This window comes from Takifugu rubripes, chromosome 22, assembly GCF_901000725.2.
Source record: "Takifugu rubripes chromosome 22, fTakRub1.2, whole genome shotgun sequence".
Classification (NCBI taxonomy): Eukaryota; Metazoa; Chordata; class Actinopteri; order Tetraodontiformes; family Tetraodontidae; genus Takifugu; species Takifugu rubripes.
Window position 1 is genome coordinate 621,876 of NC_042306.1, and position 23,046 is coordinate 644,921.

Consider the following 23,046-nt stretch of genomic DNA (forward strand, 5'->3'; position numbering starts at 1 on the left):
GGCTGGGACTGTCCGGCCCCTCCCTCCCAGGGACAGGCTGCATAACAGGAGAGTAGACCCACGCCTGATGCTCTGGTCTGTGGGCCATCTCTGAGACGCTGCAGTTTGTTGAGCCAGACGGCGATTCGTCTGCAGGAGCAGCGCCGGAGCACCTCGGGCAGCAACAGTGCTCTCCTCATTCACACGGGTGTTATGTTTATTGTGCAGTCTGACAGCAGCCAGCAGGAAAGATCTGTGATACCTCTCCTTCGCACAGCGAGGGTGGAGCAGCCGCTCACTGAAGGAGCTGCCCAGTGCTGTCAGGGTGTCCTGTGGACGGGGGGGGGGACGTGTTGTTCAACATGGAGGACAGCTTAGCCATCATCCTCCCGTTTCCCACCACCTCCACCGAGTCCAGGGGACATCCCAGGACAGAGCTGGCCCTCCTCACCAGTCTGTCCATCCTCTTCCTGTCCCTGTCCAGGGGACATCCCAGGACAGAGCTGGCCCTCCTCACCAGTCTGTCCATCCTCCTCCTGTCCCTGTCCAGGGGACATCCCAGGACAGAGCTGGCCCTCCTCACCAGTCTGTCCATCCTCTCCCTGTCCCTGTCCAGGGGACATCCCAGGACAGAGCTGGCCCTCCTCACCAGTCTGTCCATCCTCTTCCTGTCCCTGTCCAGGGGACATCCCAGGACAGAGCTGGCCCTCCTCACCAGTCTGTCCATCCTCTTCCTGTCCCTGTCCAGGGGACATCCCAGGACAGAGCTGGCCCTCCTCACCAGTCTGTCCATCCTCCTCCTGTCCCTGTCCAGGGGACATCCCAGGACAGAGCTGGCCCTCCTCACCAGTCTGCCCATCCTCTTCCTGTCCCTGTCCGTGATGCTACTGGACCAGCAGACAATCCCATAGAAGATGGCTGATCCCACCACAGAGTCATAGAAAGTCCTCAGGAGGGGTCCCTGAGGACTTTCTATGACTCTGGTGGGATTTACTAGTATAGTAAATGTACTAAAAGTGTGTAAAAGTGCTGTCCAAATAAAGTTGATTGAAAACTCTTTAGTTATTTCCTGAGAGTCTCTGAGATACTCCAGTGTGTATCATCTTCTCATATGAAATTGTAAATGCAGTAAATATTTTCAACATATAAAGAATATAAGAAATAAACACTTTCTATTTTTTCATAATTTGGGGGGCGGGGAATTGCATCATTACTTTTTTGTGCTACCTCCAAACTAAACTAAACAGAGGGGGAGCATCGTGTGCTATCAAAGTACTGATTTCATCACGACGACGTGTTTTAAAACGTGTAATAATCGAAAAAGGGGTTCCAGTTTCCGGGCTCCCGTGTCACGTGACGAAGGCGACGGCATCACATTTTAAATTTCCCGGAAGTTACCCACGCGACTTGGAGGCACACCGGCTCGCGCTACACAGCAGCAACATCGCACCATGGCCTCGCGCTGAGTCCGCCGTTGAGACTGTTGTGTATATACCGCCCCGCTAATCCGTCACCATCGACGCCTGGATCATGGACCTCCGGTCCAGGGGCTTTTATCGAGGCCTCCGGAGTCGACAATAGTGCTCCTAAAGTACTATATTACTCGATTTTGTGCACTGTCACTTTTGCACGCCTGGGGATTTAAACCGCAGTGACAGTAGCACTCGCTCCATCTGCCGGTTAGCTAACTAGCGTGCTAATTTAGAAGCCGAGAAGGGCATCATTTTTCTTTCGGAGTAAAGGACAAGGAGACAACAACATCACTACTAACGTAAAAGGAAGACTAAGCAGTGGCTGATTTCTCGGGTTCCAGTCTTGCAACAAATTCACTATTGATTCTTGGTAAGAATAAAACAAGCAATTCGTGCTTGAAGTAAGTTGGCCCGAGGTTGGCATCATCTTGTCAAAGGCACACGGAGCCGCTAATGTTAGCTGGTTTACAGGCCCCGCCGGCTGTTGCTACACCAGAAGAGTGACCCTATTGTACCCGGGCGAGGCGAGCAGATAACACCAGGGTAATAATGACAGTTTAGTAGTTCGTCGGTCGTTGCTTGAGACGTTATTTAACACAGCCGAGTAAACGTTCATGTCCGCGGACCTGACAGCCGTCTTGTCCGTCTCGTGGTTAAGCTTTTATGGGGTTAGCTTCTGACCGAAGCTCGTTAGCGCTAACCGTTTTCCTGCCTTATGGGTGAAAGTTGCTCAATTGAAACGTTGTAAGACTTGTTCTTGGTTGACTCTTTGGGCTAATATTAGTTCAACTTCAATCGCGGGGTCAGGACTTTAATTTGCCGGGCCTGTAATTAAATACACCCAGCTGGACAGGGTTGGGCTAACATGCTAACAGTGGAACTGACAATATCTGTAATCTTATCCATGTCAAGAGTCGCGTTATTACAAGTCTGACTTATTCTGGGTTGGAACCTTGCATGCATTGATATAAAACGGCAAGGACCCGCTGAAAACAACAGGCCGACTAAGGTTAAGGCAAACGGCTGGCTGTCGGTTTCGGCCACGTAGCGTAACTTGGCAAGATGTCGATAGTGGTGGGACACGTATCGTTAGCCCCGAGCGGCGGTCCCACCAGCTGACGGGCCACAAACGCCAACACTCGTAAGAATCTTGACCGACTGTCGGAGAAAAACGCCCCGACCGACACCTGGTGCGTAGCGACTGTGAGGGCACCAGCCGAGTCGGAACCATGCGGTAGTTTGGTGGGTTGCGCGGTGATCTGGGCAGCGTGGCGTTAGCCACAAGCTAACTCCTGGGCTAACTGCTGAGTGTGTCGGCAGGTGGATGGTGACACGTTAGCTCTGATTTCTGTGTCAAACACGCTTTTTCCGCCCGTCGCGTTCACGAAAGGGCGGTTTGACACGAGTTACGGCCCCGCTTCGTTTGTTGCACGTGTAGCTCCAAAGTAGCAGCTTTGACAGAGCAGGTGAACTTTGACCCGGGGTGTCCATTTTATTTAATCCACTCGGTGCAAAACAAACCCAACTCTTCCACCAAGAGCTGCAGGTTGGTGGCGAGGCCAGCTGCATGCGTGCCATGAAGGCAGCTGTTCAGCCTGCCCACTGTCATTTCTGAGGAGTTTGACATCTGGAGTTATCAAGGAATGTGTCAGGAGTGTTGGTGCTCATTGGCCTGAACACTGTGGGTGTTGCTGGCGTTATCTCTGGCAGAGCCGCCCGCCGCGCCCTCGCCGCTAGCGTAGATGTTGCCACTCCAAAACACTCCGTTCACCTCATTTTTGTGGTTCTAGCGAGAGTATTCAGATGAATGACGGATTGTTCCTAGAAGTGATCAGATTTCATGTTTCTTCCTGAAGGTTGACAACACCACCCTCATGCAGAACCAGAAACGAAGGTGAAATGAATAAACCACCACAGCCTATAACAGGACCTTCCTCTGTCCCTAACCCTGCCCCGTCCCCAGGACTGACGCAGGTAAGAACAGCTGTGTACGCGCCACGTGCACTTCAGAACGCCGACACATGCGCTTTCTCAGAAAATGAGCCCTTAAGACGCGGCTCAGATCTCATTGTGATAGGTTTCAGAACGTGCTGTTGTGTTGAATGTGACCCAATGAAGGCGTCAGCTGTGCTAATATCTGCTCCCCAGACAGCCTACGGTCCTGGCCAACCCACTTCTCTAGTTTTTGCCACCCCACCACCTCCACAGATGAGCTCGGCACCACAGCCACGACAGGTACTGCTCCCAGCACGTGCGCCTCCACCCGTCAGTGTCAGTTTTGCCTCTCGGGCGTCCGTCTCCCGCCTTATTGCTGATGTCTGCTTCTGCTCTAAAGTCTGTGAGTTAAGTCAGCTCTGCCACCTTTTCTCCCTCTCTTTTCTGCTGTGCTCCCAGTTTGCTGCAGGGCCTCGTACGTTACACCAACAGGTACTAACTGCCCTCTTCTCATGTCTCGTTTAAGATGTTGCATGCTAGCGGTTCCACCTGCGGGGCAATTAGCAGCAGGGTTTCCTCGTGTGGTTCTGGTCCCCGTCAGTCACAACGGGACTCGTTCCCGGCCCAGTTCAGACCAGCCACCTTTATCCATTCGGCCCTTAAACTGCTCGTTTTCTGTTCGTGTGACATCCCAGCTGCCGTAGTTACCAGCTTAATGTTCGCCGCCGAGACTCTGGCGCCATCGTTCCCGCTAACGTCCTGTCAGTCTCCGCCTCGTGCTCATTTCCTCCTAAACTCACTGCCTCTCTTGCTTTCTGCTCATGTGTTGTGCGGCTGCAGGGTGGATACAGAGCATTACAGGTAACGTCTGTCCCTCCTCACCCCCCCTCACCTGGTGCTCGCAGTGCTTTAGCATTAGGTGTCAGTCAGGAGCTGAAGCTGCAGTAAACATGAGTGTGTGTGTGTGTGTGTGTGTGTGTAATAAATCCCCAAACTCATGCCTCAGACGTTCCACATTTGAGACGCGAGCTGCTCCACGAGCAGTATTTGGGCTCAGATTTCCTAATTTTCCATCCACCCGTTCAGAATTACTACCAGAACCGACCAGCGATGCCCAGCGCTGCTCCGAGGGTCCAAACCAGTAATGGCCCGCGGCCTGTTGGTCCCGCCCACGTCTACCCCTCCAGCTCCCAGATGATGATGATCTCCCAGCAGCAGCTGTCTTTTGCTGGATCTCCTCAGGGCTACTTCCTCCCTGGGCAGGTTGGTTCTGAGGGCGGCCCGTCATTCTCGTACCAACCTCATATTCTTGCCCATTTTTCAGCTGGGCCACTATAACGAGCTGATGTTGTTTCTGGCTCCTTTGTGTCTGCAGTACCGGGCCCCCTTTATGCCCCCGACTCAGCAGTATCCTGTGACCAGCGGCACCGCCAGCTTCTATCCAGGAACCAGCCCTGCGGAATACCCTCCCTATGGTGAGTGGGCCCCACACCGAACACACCCACCCAAGCCAAGCCGCAGTAATGGAGCCGTATTTGCTTAAGTTTGAGGTGCCCTCACACACACACACACACACACACTGTGTTGCCGTGGTTACCTGATGGTCGGCGTGTTTGTTTTAACGTGCGGTGCATGTGACCCGGATTAATTCTGCTGCGATTTGCTTTGGCTTGTTTTCTTTCTCTCTTACCTGATGCTGCCTCACAGGTTCCCTGAAATGAACGTGCAGTTTTGGGGGGCGGGGGGTTGGGGGTAAAAATGTCAGGGGCATTTAGCCTCTCAAACACCTCAAACCCACGTTTGCTGGGCAGTAACTGTTCAGAACCTGCATCATCAGCAGAGCGGACGATGCACTCTTCATTTCATGGGACCCGTTTTAACTCCCAGCTTCTTCTGGAACCTCTCATTAACTCATGCTGCCCCTGTCTCTTCCTGCCCTTTCTTCTTTCCCCCCCCCCCATCCCTCGCTCTCCCTCCTTCGTTTGCTGCGTTGGTTCAGATCCCTCTCTTGCTGCGAGGGAGAGGCGGGGTGGTGGGGGGAGAGGGAGTGGGCGAGAGAACGGCCGTCTCTCTCTCCACGGCGCTCCTCTCACCTCCCAGCGCTACCCTGGTGAGTAGTGTGTGTGGGTGTGCGCGCGCACGTACGCTTGTGTGTCATTCAGTGGGCTTGAGTGGCAGCAGTGACGCTGGCTAATCTCGTCTGTTCCTTCCTCTTTCTGGGGGGGTGAACGTGCACGTTGATGCGTTTAGTCTCTCACTCACAGCAAGGTGGCGACATTGAGACTTTAGAAAGTTTCCAAGTCGCTGATGAAAAGGTGAAATCTCGTTAAGCCGTTATAGGTTCTGGGCCTTAGACTCAGCCCAGAGAGCTTCCTCCTGTCTGGGTTCACGACTCCGTCACAGACTTCCTGGTGCAGGAACATCCAAACAAGCTAACGCTGATTTGTGACGAGAGGAAATTCCTCGTAGATCCTCAGTTGATGCCACATTTGTTTCCTTTCCAGCCGGAGCGTACTACCCCGCACAGCCGCAGTACTCTCCGTCTGTCCAGCCGGCGCCGGTCATGATCAGCCCCGCCCAGCAACAGCAACAAGCCCCGCCTCCCCAGCAACCACCAGCACAGCCACAGGGCCCCCCAAAGAGGGAGCGCAAACCGGTACGGTGCCAACAAAAGGGCTGTGTGAGGGTTTCAAAAAGGACTGGACAGAAAGCATTTGTTGGTTCAGTCCAGAACTTTCTGGGACAACAATGGTGCTTCTGACGTGCAGCAGCAGCGCCGCACGTTGGAGGTAAATGTTGCTTAGACACGTCCAGGTGATGTGTCCAATGTTCTCGCTCCAACAGATAAGAATACGAGACCCCAACCAGGGGGGGCGTGACATTACCGAGGAGATCATGTCGGGTGGGAGGTCCGCGACCACACCCACTCCTCCACAGGTACGGAGGCTTTTGGGACCGCTGTCTTCTGACTCGGCTAATCTGAACCAGTCGTGCTTCTGAATAAACAAACTCAAGGGTTTTGGTGCCGTTATCTACATTTATATCTCCTTAATTAACTGTGACGCAGTAAAAGTGTTGTTTTGTGACCTCAGGCCGCTGCCTCAGATGTAAGTCCTGCACACATCAATGGGGAAAGTACACATCCTGTTACTATGGCGACAAGAAGAGGTACGTAAACCTTGTGGCCTACAGCAGAGACCTGCCAGTTTCCTTGTGACGTACAAGTGCTGCTGGTATTGTTACGAGGGTTGTTGATAGAAGCTGTGCTGTTATTACTATGAGTACATGTCACAAGTGTTCTCCATTTGTCCAGATGAAGCTGTGGAGCATCACGTCGGTGCTGAAAACCCACCACCTCCACCCACAGAAAACCCAGAAGATCTGCTGGAGGCCAATCAGGACGCAGAGCCTCCACATGCGCCGCCTCCCGAGTTGGCTGCCCATCCTTTAGCAGATGCTGCTGAGGTGCCTCCTCCGTTGATGAAGGATGAGCAGGCCACGCCCTCCCTCCCCCCACCCACAGCCGCTGCTACACCTCCTCCTGAGGCGGAGAGCCAAGTGGAGGCTAAAGTTAGTGACACTGTCGACGCTCCCGTTGTCCCTTCTGAATCACTAGCAAAGAAAGAAGCGCCCGTTAAAATGGAAGAGCTCGATTCCAGCTCTGATGAGAAGACACCAGAAAAGGATGAAAGCAGACTGGAGGAAGTGAAGAAAGTGGAGGAGGACGTGGTCCCTTCAAAGGTAGGAGTGGCTGTGGAGGATGCAGCGCTGGTTAACCCCGTTAACGTGGCAAAGGAAGAGACCACTGCTGAGCAGCCAGAAGCCCAGCAGCCAGAAGCCCAGCAGCCAGAAGCCCAGCAGCCAGAAGCCCAGCAGCCAGAAGCCCAGCAGCCAGAAGCCCAGCAGCCAGAGGCCCAGCAGCCAGAGGCCCAGCAGCCAGAGGCCCAGCAGCCAGAGGCCCAGGTTCCTGTTCAGCAGGTTCCTGTTCAGCAGGTTCCTGTTCAGCAGGCTGCCCAGCAGCCGGCGGCCCAGCAGCCGGCGGCCCAGCAGCCGGCGGCCCAGCCCTCCGAGCTCCCACCCTCGGAACATGAACCTGCTGCTCCACAGAACCAGAGCGCCACCCTCAGCCCCGAACTTGAACCTGAACCCACATTGGTTGAAGCCCCAGAGCTGCCCCTTGCCAACGGCCTCCCCAGGGACACCGAGGAACTCCCTGAGTTGTCGTTTTCAGACACTACACCTCTGGAGAAGCCTGACGCTCACTCTCAGGAACCTGCACCTGTGGCTCAAACAGCAACTCAGGAGGAGGCGGTGAAGGAGGAAGACGGCCTGAAGCCGAGTAGGGACGACCCTCCAGCCGCTGTTTGCCCCCCCACAGAAGAACCTACTACTATGCAACGTAAGATGCACTTGATGTTTTCTGGTATTTGCTTCTCTTCCACGTACTCACGCACGTCCCTTTTCAGCTGCTACGTCTGTGCCAAAGAAGAGGAAAAACATGAAGGAGCTGAACAAGAAGGAGGCCATTGGAGACCTCCTGGATGCCTTCACAGAGGTGTTTTATCCAGCGGGCTGGGTTAAAGCGTCTCGGCAGATTCAGCTAATATCGTTCTGTTCTTCTCCAGGAGCAGATCAAACCTGCTGCTGAAGCGTTATCCACTCAGGCCAGCCCCGTCCTTGATGCTCAGGAGGAATCATCTCCCTCGGAGGCTGCAGATGAGACCTGGGAAGAGAAGGAAGACAAACACAGTGGTGAATCTGATGGGCCTAAACCTGCCCCTGACCCAGCTGGGCAGAAACACCAGTCCAAAGAAGGTAGTAGCACCCAATGTTGACAGCGTTCTGCTGTAAATACGTAAAGGTGTCGATTTCCACACCAGCAGCTCGAGTGGCAGAACTATCCAACATGGCCTACTTTACTGTTTGTCTTAGAAGAAAAGTCAAATGACCAAGACGACAAGAAGCGCTACAACAGGGACTTCCTCCTGGGGCGCCAGTTTCTCGGGGTCAGTATGCACAGACCCGAAGGCCTGCCGTCCATCAGCGACGTGGTCCTGGACAAGGTAGCAATTAGACATCCTTCTGAAATTAAAAGGAGAGAAATTGTCTTTTTTCTAAGCTGGTCTGTATTTCTAGGTGAACAAGACTCCGCTGCGTCCCGCTGACCCGGCAAGACTGATGAACGTTGGGCCGGATTTTACGCCCTCGTACTTGGGGAACCTCGGGAGCCGATCAGTGGGAGGACCTCGAGGGCCAGTGCGTAAATTCTGTTTTTTTCTCCTTTATTACAATAAAAGCCACATCAAAAGATTTCTCTCTTGGATGTTGGTTGCCTCCATTTAAACCTTGTCCTCCTTTAGCCACCGGGGCCGCGGCGCTCTCAGCAAGGTCAGAGGAAAGAGCCGAGGAAAATCATCAGCAGCATGTCCCTGAATGATGACGTGCAACTCAGCAAAGCAGAGAACGCCTGGAAACCCTCCAGCAAGAAGTCGGCACGCAGCCGTGCTGCTGAAGACGCCGAGGAGGATGGCCTGGAACAGTCCAGGACCCACGAGGTGCTGAAGCAGCTTCGTAGTATCCTCAACAAACTGACACCTCAGAAGTTCCAGGCGCTGATACAGCAGGTGAAAGAGCTGAAGATCGACACGGAGGACAGGCTGAAGGGAGCCATTGACCTCATCTTTGAGAAGGCCATTTTGGAGCCCAACTTCTCCGTGGCGTATGCCAACATGTGCCGCTGCCTTATTGGAGTAAGTCTGCTCAGATGCACCATAATCACGCACGTTGTTGCTGGCTCCTGTGATGACTGATGCTTTGTGCCACGTGTCTGGGCCACTGAATGATCGTGATGGCTTTGAGGATCTGATGGAGCCAAATTAAAGCACTTGACCCACTTTCTGCTTAAAACAAACATTCTGACACCTAATAAAGTCTTTTCCTTCTCCTCTTCTAGTTGAGAGTGAACACAGAGAAGCCCGGAGCTACTGTGAACTTCCGCAAACTGCTACTTAACCGCTGCCAGAAAGAGTTTGAGAGGGACCAAGATGATGACGAGATCTTTGAGAGAAAGCAGAAAGAGTTGGATGCTGCCAAAGCTGTAAGCCTGAGGTTTCACTGCTGCCACAGGCCGCCATGTTTGTAGCACTCACACACACACACTCACTCACACACACCTGCTTGTATCCGCCCTCAGGGAGATGAACGGGATCGGTTGAAGGCGGAGCTGGACGAGGCCAAAGACCAGGCGCGCCGTCGCTCGCTCGGCAACATCAAGTTCATAGGCGAACTTTTCAAGCTGAAGATGTTGACGGAGGCCATTATGCACGACTGTGTGGTAAAACTACTGAAGAACCATGACGAAGAGTCTCTGGAGTGCCTCTGCAGGCTGCTCTCCACCATTGGCAAAGATCTAGACTTTGAGAAGGCCAAGGTAAATGAAGCACCACAAACCCTGGTGTCTTTGAAGTGTCTCTGGCATCTCGGTGTGTTCTTTAGAGGTTAGCATAGCGTAGGAGATGCTGTCGTGTTTAAACCTTGTTGGTGTTCCTGCACAACAGCCTCGGATGGATCAATACTTTAATCAGATGGACAAAATCATCAAAGAGAGAAAGACTTCTTCCAGAATCCGCTTCATGCTACAAGATGTGTTGGACCTCAGGAAGGTAAAAAGTGACACATTTCAACGTGTTCAGCAGCCAGTTTCCCCCTGATTGATGACGATATTTGGACCAGTTGTCAAGTAGCTTCTGTCTGTGACCTTCAGAATAACTGGGTGCCTCGACGAGCAGACCAAGGTCCCAAAACCATCGACCAGATTCACAAGGAGGCTGAAATGGAGGAGCAGAGGGAGCAAATCAAAGTCCAACAGCAGCTCCTGTCCAAGAAGGACGGAGGAGGCAGGATGGGAGGGGGCATGGGAGGCCGGGGTCCTCATGCACAAGGAGGGGGCAGGACCAGCCAGCCTCAGGATGAAGGATGGAACACAGTGCCTATCTCCAAGAACAGACCTATTGATGCCACACGCTTTAGTAAAATCACCAAGGTAGAGGTTGCACCTATCGGGGGGGTTGACACCAGTCCAGCTCAATATTTAAGGGCTTTTCAGAGTTTGTTTCAACGACCTCACGTCTGGTTCAGCTGGTTAATATATAAATGTGTCGCTCTTGCTTCAGCCGGGCGCCGTAGATGTCAACAATCAACTCTTGGCACCGGGGGGCAAAGGCACCTGGGGTAGCTGGGGCAAAGGCAGCAGCGGAGGAAGTGGAGCGAAGCCAGCAAGTGGTGAACAAGGTAAACACCAGCCCAGTATGGCGGCGTCCTGTTGGGGATTTGCTCCACGTGTCTGTGCCACTGAGCGTGGTGGCCTTGAGGAACCGAGGGCAACATGTGATTCATGCCTTAAAGTTCTCCTACATGTAAATGTCCTTTTTGCCCTGTAGATTCCAATCGGCCGGCGACCAGCACCCTGAACCGCTTCTCTGCTCTGCAACAATCGGGTTCGTTGTTATCGTCAGCCGACTCTGATCGGCGAGCTCCTCCTCACAGGTAGTCAGCACCTTCTGACATTATCCCAAAGAAAAGGACGCCATCGGCAGGTTGTGGCTGTAATATGCACATCCTCAACTCCTAGATCCAGCTCCAGCCGTGAGCGGGACCGAGTTGACAGGGATCGCTTCGACCGCTTTGATCGCAACGAGGGTCGGCAGGGCAGAGATGACAGGGGCAGCCAGACCCGCCTCACCAAGAGGAGCTTCAGCAGAGAGTCCCAGGACCGTGGCAGCAGGGGCCGAGACAGCCGGGATGCTAACGAGCCTGTGCGTCGCGTGGCCAGCATGACCGACAGCAGGGACCGGGGCAGCAGGGACCGGGGCAGCAGGGACCGGGGCAGCGCTGACAGAAGGCCCGGCAAAGAGCTCGCAGGCGAGTTGTCCAAGGAGAGCAGCACTTCTTCAGAAGATGGAGTTGATGGACGTTGAAAAGATGTTGTCTTTTGCTCCCCCCAGTTAAGGGAGAGAATGCCCCTACTCCCCCCCCTCCCAAACCTGCCATGACAGAGGAGGAGGTAGAGAAGAAGGCCAAAGCCATCATTGAGGAATACCTCCACATCAACGACTCAAAGGTACGGCTCGATTCTTTCTCCTCATCTGGCAGCTGATTGAGAGGATGTTGTCGTCTCCTCCCGCCACAGGAGGCGCTCCAGTGCGTCACGGAGCTCAACAGTGCCTCCCAGCTCTTCGTGTTCGTCCGGTGTGGCGTCGAGTCGACCCTGGAGCGCAGCACTCTGGCCAGAGAGCATATGGGGAGGTTATTGCACAACCTAGTAAAGGACGGCATACTGGCCACACAGCAGTACTACAGAGGGTGGGTCCAGCACTGTGGTGCACCTTGGTGAGCACCAGGCCAGAGAGAATGAGCCTTGTTTTCTCTCTCTAGGCTAGAAGAGACTCTGGAGGCTGCAGAGGACATCGCCATCGACATCCCTCATATCTGGCTCTATCTGGCAGAGCTCATTACCCCCATGCTGCACGAGGGCGGCATCCCCATGGGACAGCTCTTCAGGTGCTCCAGCTTCATCCACACTCGTGTTTACTGGTGTTTGCTTGACCCACTGACTTGTGTCAGATAAGCTCTTGCTGACACCCGAGCACATTCACGTTTCATGTCTGCTGGCCCAAAGATTGGAGACTCACACTTGATGAGCCTGGACTGAAGTTTGGTAGAAAAAGATGTTTCCACACAGCTAACTGGTCCATTCTGCCTGTAGGGAGATCTCTAAACCTCTTGTGCCTCTGGGGAAAGCCGCAGTGCTGCTCGTGAAGATCCTCAAGTTGCTCTGCAAAGGGATGGTAAGTGCAGCATCCGCCCGTCCACCGTGAGGATGGAAACCAGTTCAGCTGGGTCGGATTTTAAAGGCCATTGGAACAAGTTTACTCTTTGTTCCCTCAGACTCCAAAGAAGGTTGGAGCCATGTGGGTCGGTGCTGGGCTGAACTGGAACGACTTCTTGCCTGAGGATCAAGACATGAACAAGTTTGTGACCGAGCAGGTGAGCAGGACGATGTGCACCAAACGCCGTGTCCAGCTGTTTTTGGGTTGCTGATGGAAACACTTGGACATTCAGACGCTCGTTTCCACACACGTTCCCGCCTCAGGCAGAAGGCGCCGTAACCTGCCGTGGTTGTTGTTCTGAGCAGGAAGTGCACGTGCACGAGTACAGGCCATGGGTGAACAGGTCTGGGGCAGAGTTGTAATATATGTACCGTATTTTCGCGACCGTAAGGCGCACGTATTATCAGGCGCATGCACACATACAGTAGAAAATGACAACGGAAGTAAAACAGTGAGTTTCGACACATTTATTGAACAAAATATTCATTCTTCCGCCACAAAACCATCAAAGTTTTCATCTTCTGTATCTGAATTAAACAGCTGCACTATTTCAATGTCCAACATCCCCAATTCCTCTTCTTACGCATCTCGCTTGACCGGCGCCATTTTAGGGGGTCCTGACGCGGAGGTGTGCCGCTAATCGATGGGCGGAGCGTTTACCGTAGTGCACCCACCAAAGGGGCACAGCAGATTCTGGAACTCAGTCCACACACAAGGCGCTCCATATTATAAGATTATTATTATAAATCTCAGTGTTTTAGGTGCCTTATAGTCGTGAAAATACGGTAATCTGAAATATACCCAGGTCACCAACCAGTCCAGCCCCAGTAAAGCAAGAACATCTAAGAGTGAATGATGTCATAACCTTTCCTTCTGGTCCATAACTCAGGAGGTGGAGTTCACTCTGGGAGAAGAGACTGAGTCAGCAGAGGTTGGGAAGAAGGTCCTTAGTGGAGCAGAGCTGAGCAAGGAGCTGGACCAACTCCTGGAGGACGACGCCAGCAACCAACGGATCACCGACTGGGTGGAGGTGAGACGCTGCTGCTGCTACTGGAGCTGCTGCTACTGGAGCTGCTGCTACTGGAGCTGCTGCTACTGGAGCTGCTGCTGCTGCTACTGGAGCTGCTGCTGCTGCTACTGGAGCTGGAGCTGCTACTGGAGCTGCTGCTGTAGCTGCTACTGCTGCTGTAGCTGCTACTGCTGCTGTAGCTGCTACTGCTACTGTAGCTGCTGCTGGAGCTGCTGCTGGAGCTGCTGCTGGAGCTGCTGCTGTTGTTCTGCTGCTGCTGCTACTGGAGCTGCTGCTGCTGCTACTGGAGCTGCTGCTGCTGCTACTGGAGCTGTAGCTGCTACTGGAGCTGTAGCTGCTACTGGAGCTGTAGCTGCTACTGGAGCTGCTGCTGTAGCTGCTGCTGTAGCTGCTACTGGAGCTGCTGCTACTGGAGCTGCTGCTACTGGAGCTGCTGCTGCTGCTACTGGAGCTGCTGCTGCTGCTACTGGAGCTGCTGCTGCTGCTACTGGAGCTGCTGCTGCTGCTACTGGAGCTGCTGCTGTAGCTGCTGCTGTAGCTGCTGCTGTAGCTGCTGCTGTAGCTGCTACTGTAGCTGCTGCTGTAGCTGCTGCTGTAGCTGCTGCTGCAGCTGCTGCTGTAGCTGCTGCTGTAGCTGCTACTGGAGCTGCTGCTGTAGCTGCTGCTGTAGCTGCTACTGGAGCTGCTGCTGTAGCTGCTGCTGCTGCTACTGGTTCTGCTGCTGCTGCTACTGGAGCTGCTGCTGCTGCTACTGGAGCTGCTGCTGCTGCTACTGGAGCTGCTGCTGCTGCTACTGGAGCTGCTACTGGAGCTGCTACTGGAGCTGCTACTGGAGCTGCTACTGGAGCTGCTGCTGGAGCTGCTACTGGAGCTGCTGCTGCTGGAGCTGTAGCTGCTACTGTAGCTGCTGCTGCTGGAGCTGCTGCTGCTGCTACTGGAGCTGCTACTGGAGCTGGAGCTGCTACTGGAGCTGCTGCTGTAGCTGCTACTGGAGCTGCTGCTGTAGCTGCTGCTGTAGCTGCTGCTGGAGCTGCTGCTGCTGCTGGAGCTGTAGCTGCTACTGTAGCTGCTGCTGCTGGAGCTGTAGCTGCTACTGTAGCTGCTGCTGCTGGAGCTGTAGCTGCTACTGTAGCTGCTGCTGCTGGAGCTGTAGCTGCTACTGTAGCTGCTGCTGCTGGAGCTGCTGCTGCTGCTGCTGGAGCTGCTGCTGCTGCTGGAGCTGTAGCTGCTACTGTAGCTGCTGCTGCTGGAGCTGTAGCTGCTACTGTAGCTGCTGCTGCTGGAGCTGCTGCTGCTGCTGCTGGAGCTGCTGCTGCTGCTGGAGCTGTAGCTGCTACTGTAGCTGCTGCTGCTGGAGCTGTAGCTGCTACTGTAGCTGCTGCTGCTGGAGCTGCTGCTGCTGCTGCTGGAGCTGCTGCTGAAAATGATGAAAATCAGGCAGAAACTGACAGAGCTGCTGTTGATTTTGTCCTCAGGCCAACTTGGACGAAGCACAAGTGGCCTCCAACCAGTTCATCCGGGCCCTGATGACGTGCGTGTGTCAGTCTGCCATCGTCTGTAAGTACCTGGCAGGAGGTCCCAGAGGTCCCAGTAGATGTCCCATCTTACCTGAACACGCTCTGCTGCTCTCTCCAGGTGTCAACACGTACAAGGTCAACGCCCAGCAGATCAACAAGAGAGCCGCTCTGCTGCAGAAGCACCTGTGTGATGAGCAGAAGGAGCTTCAGGCCCTGTTTGCTCTCCAGGCTCTCATGGTGCACATGGAGCAGCCGGCGAGTGAGTCTGATCTGCCGCTGAGTCAGGACTGGGGATCTAAATAGGGGGGGGGGGGGACACCTGCAGAGCGCTGCCAAGGAACCCTTGAGCAAGGCAGTAGAGCCCTGCAGTGACCTGGTGGCTCATCCAGGAGGGTCGCTGGAGCTGTTGGTCCTTGTTTAGGAATGATTTTTGTTAATTTCTAAAAAATGTGATCATCAGTGGTTTGAAGTTTAGTTGCCCAGAGAGACGAGAGGTCCAGTGGTAGGTGGACCCGGGTCACATTTGTCCTGTGATCATCTCAGAATACGTCCCTCCTTTGTGACCATTTTGTTGTGCCAGAACGCCCCTCAACACCTGTGTTGTGTCCCCTGCTCACAGACCTGCTCCGGATGTTCTTCGACGCCTTGTACGACGAGGACGTCATCAAGGAAGAAGCTTTCTACAAGTGGGAGTCCAGCAAAGACCCTGCAGAGCAAACAGGAAAAGGTGTGGCCCTCAAATCAGTCACCGCCTTCTTCACCTGGCTGCGCGAGGCCGAGGACGAGTCGGACAAGGAGTAAGGAGGCGGGGCTGAGGGCTGCCCCCCCCCCCCCCCCCCCGGGGGTGCAGCCATGGAGAGGAAGACTCATCAATCCTCAATGAGGATGAATATTTCTCTTGCTGTGAGGGATGGACTTGAACCCACTCATCTCTCGTTCCCTCCCTCTCACTTCCTCATTATTTCTAAACCTGCGTGTGATGGGGGGGAGGTCGTTAACCCGCTGGGGGGGGTCGTTAACCCGCTGCCATAAGAGCCGCGTCACTACAAAACGTTTCTGTCTAATCGTACAAAACCAGCAGGCTGCTTCTTATTTTTCTACTGGTTGTAGACGACCTTGGAGCCTGCGTCAGACCTGAGGCTAACAGCAGAGCATGTGACCTGAGCGTTGGGCCCCGCCCACACCTGCTTGAACTTTGACCTTTACGGCAGCATGCTGCGAAGCTGAAGTGCTGCTGGGGAAACGCAGAAACTTGTAGTGATTTGATGGACTTTTCGAAGCAGATTTTGTTCCTCCTCCTGTTTCCCATCATGAACTTACAGGACAAAACAGAAGACTGATGATGACCTTTGACCTTGACTACTTGGGGGTGGTCTCAATGCTTCCTCAAAGCCATCCTCTCATCCCCAGTAGTGACCCTAACGGAGGGACTCATTGTCTTTACCTCTTATTTAACTGAACCTGAGCTGACCTAGAGGACACGTAATGACCCGATCATCATTAAAACTTGAAATCTACAGAAAATTGACTTGATTATATATTAAAAAAACAAAAAAACAAAAACAAAGCAGAAATGATCTGAAAGCCTTTTCTACTACAAGTGGAAACATTTCAGGAGCATTCTGTAAATGTATATTGCAAAAAACAGTTTTTCTTTAGTTTTATTTTTCAGAAATGATAATTGCAGTGTGACCTTTTCCAACAGAAGCCGCAGTTGTCCGGATGCAGAGGGATGCTTTAGATGATCCAATCATTATTAGTTGTGTTGGAATTTTGTAAATATTCTCATTTTTTCTTTTTTGCCTTTATTTAAGAAATTATTGCTTCTTTTGCATCGGAAACTGGAAAGATGAGGTTACGTAACATTGCAAATAAAGGACTTAATACATTGGAGTCGTGCACGTCTCTCTGAAACCTCCAACCTGGCGTCGAGGGAGAGCTGCTCAGGAACACGTCTCCTGAACGTCACCACCTGGAGTCAATGACTCAAACGGGTCAGAGGCACCTGCTGGAGCACCACTGATGGGTCGTTAGCGTTCAGCTGGCAACACCTTATCTAAGCCCAGCTGATGCGGCCGCGTCTCAGCTCTTCAACAATCATGTTAAGGACTCATTCTGTGGTGGAGGAGGAGATGTTGGTGTGTTTGAGAAGAGTCACAGCATTGTCCTGCCTCCACCAGAGGAAACATCTAAGAAACTCCTAAAATAGGCTTAAGAACTGTCCAACCATTCAGAACGGGGAGGATAGTGGGGAACCATCATCTTAGAGGGAGAAATGTGGTCAGAAAACCATCCTGAATGATGGTGACCAGTGGTCACTCAAAGGTTTGGTGGACTCAGAGGGTAGAAGAGCACCAGTAGAACTCAGGACTGTGAGAGTTGGAATATTCCCACGTGCACAATGTGAAGGGACTGAAGAGCTGTGGAGCCTTCAGAAAAGCAGTAATGAGGGAGGCTGATCAAGAGGCTTCAGTCTGCTGGGGAGCATAAAGACTCTGGAGCAATGGAAGAAGGTCACGGGGTCTGATGGGTCCAGATTGGCCCTGTTCCAGAGTGATGGGGCATCAGGGTAGGAAGAGAGGCAGATGAACCCATGCTCCCATCATGGTGTCTACTGGACCAGCCTGGGGGGGGCAGAGCTCTGATCTGGGGCTGCTGCAAATCAAATATTTCCATATTTAGGATTCATGTTGTTACTCCGTGTTGTGAAAAATCGTGTTTTGCAACCTCATTTTGGCCCGATGACTAAATATGCCCGCTCTTTTCCGTCCTGTGGTGCGTTTGGGTGCCGTCGGACTGCAGCGTTTCGTCACCATCTGTAACGGAGGACTGTCGCCTGGCTGCGGGAGGAGGGTCGAGATGGGGGTGTGACACCGCCTTGTGCTGAAGCTCGCCATCGGGAGACATTCGGACGGCTCGTGTAACCCAGTTTGCTGCGGAGCAGATGTGCAGCAGCCCTGTTCGGGACCGGGGAGATGTTTGGGCCGAGGTACCGATGATCTGCTGCGGCGGCTGCAGCGGGAGCAGCGACCGCTCGCTGGCATCTGTTGATCGGATTGGAGACAATTAAGAGAATTATCATGAGCCGCCGCGGCCCGACCTCCAGGTAGGAACCGAGGGGAAAACAGCCAAAGCCCGGGGGGTGCGTGGGTGGGGGGGTCTCGTGGGTAGCACTTTATGGGATGGCAGATTTGAGAGTTTGACCCGCTGCAGCATCCTGCATGTCCTGATCAACCCAGGCTGCGGGCCTGCGCCCACCGACGGACGGGGCCGTTTTATGTGTCATCCCGTCGAACCGAACATTTCTGGAGATAAGACTGACAACCTGATGTCAGGCTGGACCACCAGCTGGACCACCGGCTGGACCACCAGCTGGACCACCGGCTGGACCACCGGCTGGACCACCGGCTGGACCACCGGCTGGACCACCGGCTGGACCACGCTTGTTGGTCAGTGGACGCCAGACCATCATCAGGCTTTTGCTAGATGCGTGTCAAAAAGACTCTTCAGGGTGGTGGGATGAAATAATCCCAACACAACAGGTGTTGTTATTGACACTGATGCCAGTTAGTCCCACGTGACAAACATCATCAGGTGCTGGAGAAGCACCAGTTGCTCCGAGTCATCGTCCATATTTGGCTGTGGTCAGTGTGTGATGTCGCTCATGTGATAGAAGAGACAAAAACCCAAAACATGTCAATCAGAACGTTTGAAGTCCTGTTTATCCCTGCGAGAGGTCACACTGAGACCTGTGAGAGTCTGAGCTGGAGCAGGTTCTGGAGCAGGCTCTGGAGCAGGCTCTGGAGCAGGTTCTGGAGCAGGTTCTGGAGCAGGCTCTGGAGCAGGCTCTGGAGCAGGTTCTGGAGCAGGTTCTGCTCCACCTCTGAGGGCCTCCACAGTGTCCGACATGCATCCGTGTGGCTTCTGGCTGCAGCTTAAGCCCTTTAACACTTTCTTAAGAGCCGACCTCCTGTCCTGGAGGACATGCACGTGTGCGGAGCGGCGACCCTCAGAACCGTGCATGACTCGGACAACTAAACCACACACACACACACACACACGCACACACACACTCTGTGTACTGCAAACACAAGTGTGTCCGACTCCCAAGATCACGAGATGTGTGGATGCAGCCCCGTTTAACCTCGTTTGTCTGACAGGTGGTCACTTAGGTAGCGTCTCACTGCTAATAGGGATGAGGGGCGGGGCCAGAGCTGCTTACAGACGCGCCTCACGAGCCGTATGTTTGCACGGACACGTCACCCCCCCCCCCCCCCCCCCCCCCAGCCCCCAAAAGCCACCATTCAAACGAGCTTATGGTGGCTTTAGCATCTGCTGCAGTAAATGTAGGACGTGGCTGTTGTCAGTCTGCCCGGTGGTTTAAACCAGCGGGACCGGACACGGGCGCCTCCGCTCTGCCGGGCTGCCGACGCCGTCTCTGCGCGTCCGCCGATGGGGCCGCGCTCCAGCGAACGGAGAGGGGTGCGAGGAGGGGAGGAGGTAGGAGCAGGGCGTGTGGAGGGAGGGGGCTCGTCACGCTTGACAGCAGTGACTCTGTTGTTGCGACACATTCAGGAGCTCCGTCGTTGCTTTCTCACAGGTGAAACTTGAGGAGACTGAAATGATTCCAAAGTCGGGAAAATCGCCGGCAGACTCGAGGAAAAGTGTGGGCATCCATGAGTTTGCTGCCCTCGCCAGGTCCTCCCTAAATGGTAACAAACATATCGGGCTTAACTCTAACCCAGGTGGAGATTCTGAAGCCTCCTCTCTGTCTCTCTCTGTCACAGGTATCTCTCAGGCAGTCCGAGACCACGTGACGAAGCCCACCTCCCTGGCCCAGGGCCGGGTCGCCCACCTCATCGAGTGGAAAGGATGGCCGAAGCCGCCCGACCCTCCTCCCAACGCTCACGCCCACTTTAGCTCCTACTGCCACCTGACCGAAGGAGAGAAGGAGGCCCGCTTCGCCGCAGGTGTCCACCTCCCTCCAGTGCAGCACTTCCTGTCGGACCCCCGGGTGTCCGTAGGTCACCCTTGCTCGGGTCACTTGAGCCATAGCTCCTCTCCCTGTCGGTGGTCGGCTGCTCCTGCTGTGCTGGTCTGGGCAGCAGATGGGGGGGGTTAGCCCTCCTCCTAGACCCCTTCCCTGCCCCCCGGGGCTTCCAGGCCTCCTCTGATCAGGAGGGACCACGAGAAGCTTCACACCTTCGTCGTTGTCTTCGTTCCCCCGCTTTTTTAACAAGACATTTGAAATGAGATGAATTAGAGGAACCGATGACGTCAGCTGCTCGTCCCGTCTCCTGGCGCCGTTCTGTTCTGATACCAACCGGGTTTTGCTCCTTGCAGGAGTGGCCGAGCAGTTCGCCATCGCTGAGGCCAAGCTTCGCGCCTGGGCGTCTACGGAGGAGGAGGAGGAGGAGGAGGAGGAGGAGGAGGAGGAGGAGGAGGACTCCACCGATGAAGACCCCCTCCCTGTAGGAAAGGCCCGCTCCTTTGCTCAGCACTCAGGTACCTTAACTGTCCATCTCACCCTCACCTCCATGTTCATCCACAGCTGTTCTGACGTTCTGCTCCTCCCTCAGACGCCGCCACGTCCGGGCTCGTCCCCGGAGCGCCGCTCCAGTCTGAGCGGAGCGCCGGGGAGGCGGCGCCCCCCCAGTGCTCTCTGGGCTCCGGCAGCAGCAGCTTCCTCTCTGCTCCACATGCATCCCTCACAGGTTCCTCTGCTCTACCAAACACCTGCACAAATGCCCCCCAGGGGGAGGAGGAGGAGGAGGAGGAGGAGGAGGAGGTGCACCAGGGTCACAGGGAGCAGCCGGCGCCACTGCTGGAGCAGCGCGGCGAGGTGTGCGTCCACCACAAACCTGAGTGGAGGACTCGGGCCCGAAGCAGCAGGTTCGACTCCTGCTACTCCACCTCGGAGTCCCCCGGAGAAGAGGAGGAGGAGGAGGAGGAGGGCAGCGTGTTCCAGGACGGGCGGGCGTGGCGCTGCAGCCAGAGGAGCTTCTTCTCTGACCGGGCCTCCTCTGGCGTGGCCTCCTTCGATGAAGAGGAGGAGCGAGATGAAGCGGAGGACGGGGAGAAGGAGTTCTTGATGTGACCTCTCATCCTTATGTGCGTCCTTGTGGATCCTGGGTGTGGCATCACCCCCTCCTCCTCCGCCTCCTCCCCCTGCTCCTCCTCCTCCTCCTCCTCCATCATCCCTCCATCTTCTGCCTTCTGTCTCGCAGCCTTTCAGGCGCTGACCTCTCCTGTGTGCTGTGTATATATATGATGACATATATGATGACATATATGATGTCTATCTAAACAGAATGTAAAGCTGGTGTTCCAACTCAGTTTTGTACGTTTTGGTCGTGTTGCTATTTCGTTGGTTTTCTATAAATATTTTGTAGTGTTTTCTGCGTCCTGTCTGATGCTGAGTATCTGGATGTCCTGCCTGGATAAACCGGACTTTTTTGGACCGCGATGGTGCGTTTCATCCACCAAACATCACACACCTTGTCCTCATGTTGCCTTTAATCATCTGCTCGTGTACAAAAACAAGTCGGATTCAGGAGCTGCTGGATTTCAAACGCATCGTCCTGGAATCTGGTCCGTTCGGGTCAGAATGTCCAGCCGAGTCCACATGAAGGGAGACACCACAGATTATTGCTTCGCTAGATATGCTGCAAATTAGCTTCTATGTTCTACGTCTTCTTAAACGGTGGCTCGCGTTCAACATCAATGCGCTCGTCCGAGACTTCACAGAGACGAAGGTTGCTTTTAAAAATGTGGCTGAGGGCCGACGTGCGCATGTGTCTCAATCACGGCGCTCCTCACGGTAGCTGCACCGGGGATCTGCTGACGGGTCAAACAGATGCTTCTGATATGAACCAGGAGAGCAGCTCTGAGAGCTCCAGGGCCAGAGGAGGAGGTCCCCGCTTCCTCTCTGACCTCCTCAAAACGGGACTTTAGGGTCCAGCATGTAGAATTTTTAATGGTTTAGTTATAAAACTCACCTCAAATAGACCTAATCTTAGAGTGTGTAATGACCTTATTGTGCCACACACACACACACACACACACACACACACACACGCTTAACAATGAATTGTGCTGTAAATTCTTAATAACAAAATATGCATTTATCTCATAATGAAGCCTGTAGATAAGATGATCTTGATAAGATGATCCTGATAAGATGATCCTGATAAGATGATCCTGATAACATGATCTTGTGCTGTTATCACACACAGGACGTGGAGACGGTGTGTGTGCCAGTCTTACAGTCATAAAGTATAATGATATATTATGATTCTCCATCTTATGTGCTTTTGTTACGATCACTGAATAGAAAAGAAGACCAGCTTTATCTTTCCCTCCTCGGTTCCTTCACTTGGTCCCGCGTCTGTGCTGGGATCCGTCTGGACCGGACCCGGAGGTGAGCGGAGCTAAAGGGAAGAGTCACGGAACGCCGCTGCGGTTCCCTCCACGTGGGCGGGGCCACCGCCCTCCTCAGGCCCTGATAGGTCCGTTTTGGTGGCCGGACCCTCCCGCTCTTCCTGCTCTGCTGCGTCTGGCTCGGGGGGGTGGGTCAGGGGGTCGTAGTCACAGGCCAGCTCTGACTCCTCCGTGTGGGACGGGCTGCAGTCGTACGTGAACTCGGACTGGTCCTCCGTGAGGGACGGGCTCTCCTGAAACACCGATTCCAGACTCGTGCCTCCAGCCCGGCGGGATTCCTGCTCCAGATCCGACGGGTCCGTGATGCTGACAGGGATCTCCTTATAGGACACATCTGGAGCGTCCTTGGCTTCTGGCCGGTTGGGCCCTCGCGGCAATGAGAGCCCCCTATGGCGGATGCACAGCTTGTGCAGTTCCGTTACCTCGGAAACGGTGGTGCTGTTCCCGCAGTCACGGAAACTGGCCAGCGGGGGGCGCACTTTGACCCCGGTCACCGTGACGGAGCCCTCGATGGCCTTCCGCAGCTGCAGACACACAACCAGAGCCTTGAAAGAGCCCGGATGGGAACCGCCCACAAAGCAGAGAAGAACACACACCTCCTTGAGGGAGACCACGCCCACCAGGCGGCCCATGCTGGTCACATAGGCGTGATCCAGGCCCAGCAGGGAGAAGATGGTGTGGGTCTGTGGAGGAGCAGAGCGGGTCACGGCCTGAATACAAACATGTCAGGACGTGAGATTTTGGGCTGTTTGAGATGGTTGCTATGGAGATAAAGGAACCATGGA

The 23,046-nt window shown here is 54.2% G+C and overlaps 3 protein-coding genes and 2 non-coding genes across 25 annotated transcripts in view; 4 read left to right on the plus strand and 1 right to left on the minus strand.

The window, feature by feature from the left end:
• The first annotated feature begins 1,365 nt into the window (after positions 1-1,365).
• On the plus strand, positions 1,366-16,714 carry LOC101080242 (eukaryotic translation initiation factor 4 gamma 1-like). 8 transcript variants are annotated; one of them, XM_029831670.1, is made up of 34 exons: positions 1,366-1,821; positions 1,923-1,994; positions 3,308-3,425; positions 3,600-3,686; positions 3,846-3,878; positions 4,227-4,247; positions 4,473-4,649; positions 4,762-4,861; positions 5,386-5,496; positions 5,891-6,042; positions 6,231-6,323; positions 6,479-6,554; positions 6,700-7,785; positions 7,853-7,941; positions 8,012-8,201; positions 8,319-8,449; positions 8,523-8,642; positions 8,747-9,136; positions 9,340-9,483; positions 9,580-9,816; positions 9,944-10,048; positions 10,150-10,428; positions 10,559-10,676; positions 10,826-10,931; positions 11,017-11,306; positions 11,390-11,505; positions 11,575-11,747; positions 11,820-11,945; positions 12,151-12,232; positions 12,333-12,431; positions 13,164-13,304; positions 14,780-14,861; positions 14,940-15,080; positions 15,441-16,714. In XM_029831670.1, exons 3-34 carry the CDS (start codon positions 3,351-3,353, stop codon positions 15,620-15,622), a joined length of 5,352 nt encoding a protein of 1,783 aa, XP_029687530.1. In that variant the 5' UTR covers positions 1,366-1,821; positions 1,923-1,994; positions 3,308-3,350; the 3' UTR covers positions 15,623-16,714. The 8 variants fall into 8 exon arrangements, with proteins under 8 accessions (XP_029687530.1, XP_029687529.1, XP_029687531.1 ...); XM_029831669.1 differs by lacking the exon at positions 1,923-1,994; XM_029831671.1 differs by lacking the exon at positions 1,923-1,994 and having other exon boundaries at positions 8,322-8,449.
• Positions 9,181-9,257, plus strand: LOC115248076 (small nucleolar RNA SNORD66). Its single transcript, XR_003887109.1, has one exon. It is a non-coding gene; the product is annotated as a small nucleolar RNA SNORD66 (small nucleolar RNA).
• On the plus strand, positions 10,702-10,767 carry LOC115248069 (small nucleolar RNA SNORD66). The gene has a single exon (XR_003887103.1). It is a non-coding gene; the product is annotated as a small nucleolar RNA SNORD66 (small nucleolar RNA).
• Positions 16,715-17,557: 843 nt separating the features above from the next.
• On the plus strand, positions 17,558-21,216 carry LOC101061233 (protein FAM131A-like). 2 transcript variants are annotated; one of them, XM_011619505.2, is made up of 5 exons: positions 17,558-17,927; positions 19,422-19,533; positions 19,609-19,791; positions 20,165-20,326; positions 20,401-21,216. In XM_011619505.2, the coding sequence occupies exons 2-5, from the start codon at positions 19,443-19,445 to the stop codon at positions 20,916-20,918; spliced, it is 954 nt and encodes a 317-aa protein (XP_011617807.2). In that variant the 5' UTR covers positions 17,558-17,927; positions 19,422-19,442; the 3' UTR covers positions 20,919-21,216. The 2 variants fall into 2 exon arrangements, with proteins under 2 accessions (XP_011617807.2, XP_029687554.1); XM_029831694.1 differs by lacking the exon at positions 17,558-17,927 and adding an exon at positions 19,139-19,321.
• A 118-nt stretch (positions 21,217-21,334) lies between these two features.
• LOC101061460 (chloride channel protein 2-like) overlaps positions 21,335-23,046 on the minus strand; it is a 23,804-nt gene continuing 22,092 nt past the window's right edge. For 12 of the 13 annotated variants that reach the window (XM_029831686.1, XM_029831681.1, XM_029831678.1 and 9 more), the window contains 2 exons: positions 22,858-22,944; positions 21,335-22,785 (listed from right to left, as the gene is read on the minus strand). In XM_029831686.1, the coding sequence (XP_029687546.1) occupies positions 22,252-22,785; positions 22,858-22,944 (621 nt within the window). In that variant the 3' untranslated portion in view covers positions 21,335-22,251. The remainder of the gene's footprint in view (positions 22,786-22,857; positions 22,945-23,046) is intronic. The other variant, XM_029831688.1, reaches the window with a different exon arrangement.

Coding starts and splice junctions, on each gene's coding strand:
- LOC101080242 (XM_029831670.1), top strand. CDS start 3,351: ATGAATAAACCACCACAGCCTATAACAGGACCTTCCTCTGTCCCTAAC. Junction 3,687..3,845: donor CGGCACCACAGCCACGACAG/GTACTGCTCCCA, acceptor CTGTGCTCCCAG/TTTGCTGCAGGGCCTCGTAC. Junction 6,043..6,230: donor CAAAGAGGGAGCGCAAACCG/GTACGGTGCCAA, acceptor TCGCTCCAACAG/ATAAGAATACGAGACCCCAA.
- LOC101061233 (XM_029831694.1), top strand. CDS start 19,274: ATGGGGCCGCGCTCCAGCGAACGGAGAGGGGTGCGAGGAGGGGAGGAG. Junction 19,534..19,608: donor CGCCAGGTCCTCCCTAAATG/GTAACAAACATA, acceptor TCTCTGTCACAG/GTATCTCTCAGGCAGTCCGA. Junction 19,792..20,164: donor GGAGGCCCGCTTCGCCGCAG/GTGTCCACCTCC, acceptor TGCTCCTTGCAG/GAGTGGCCGAGCAGTTCGCC.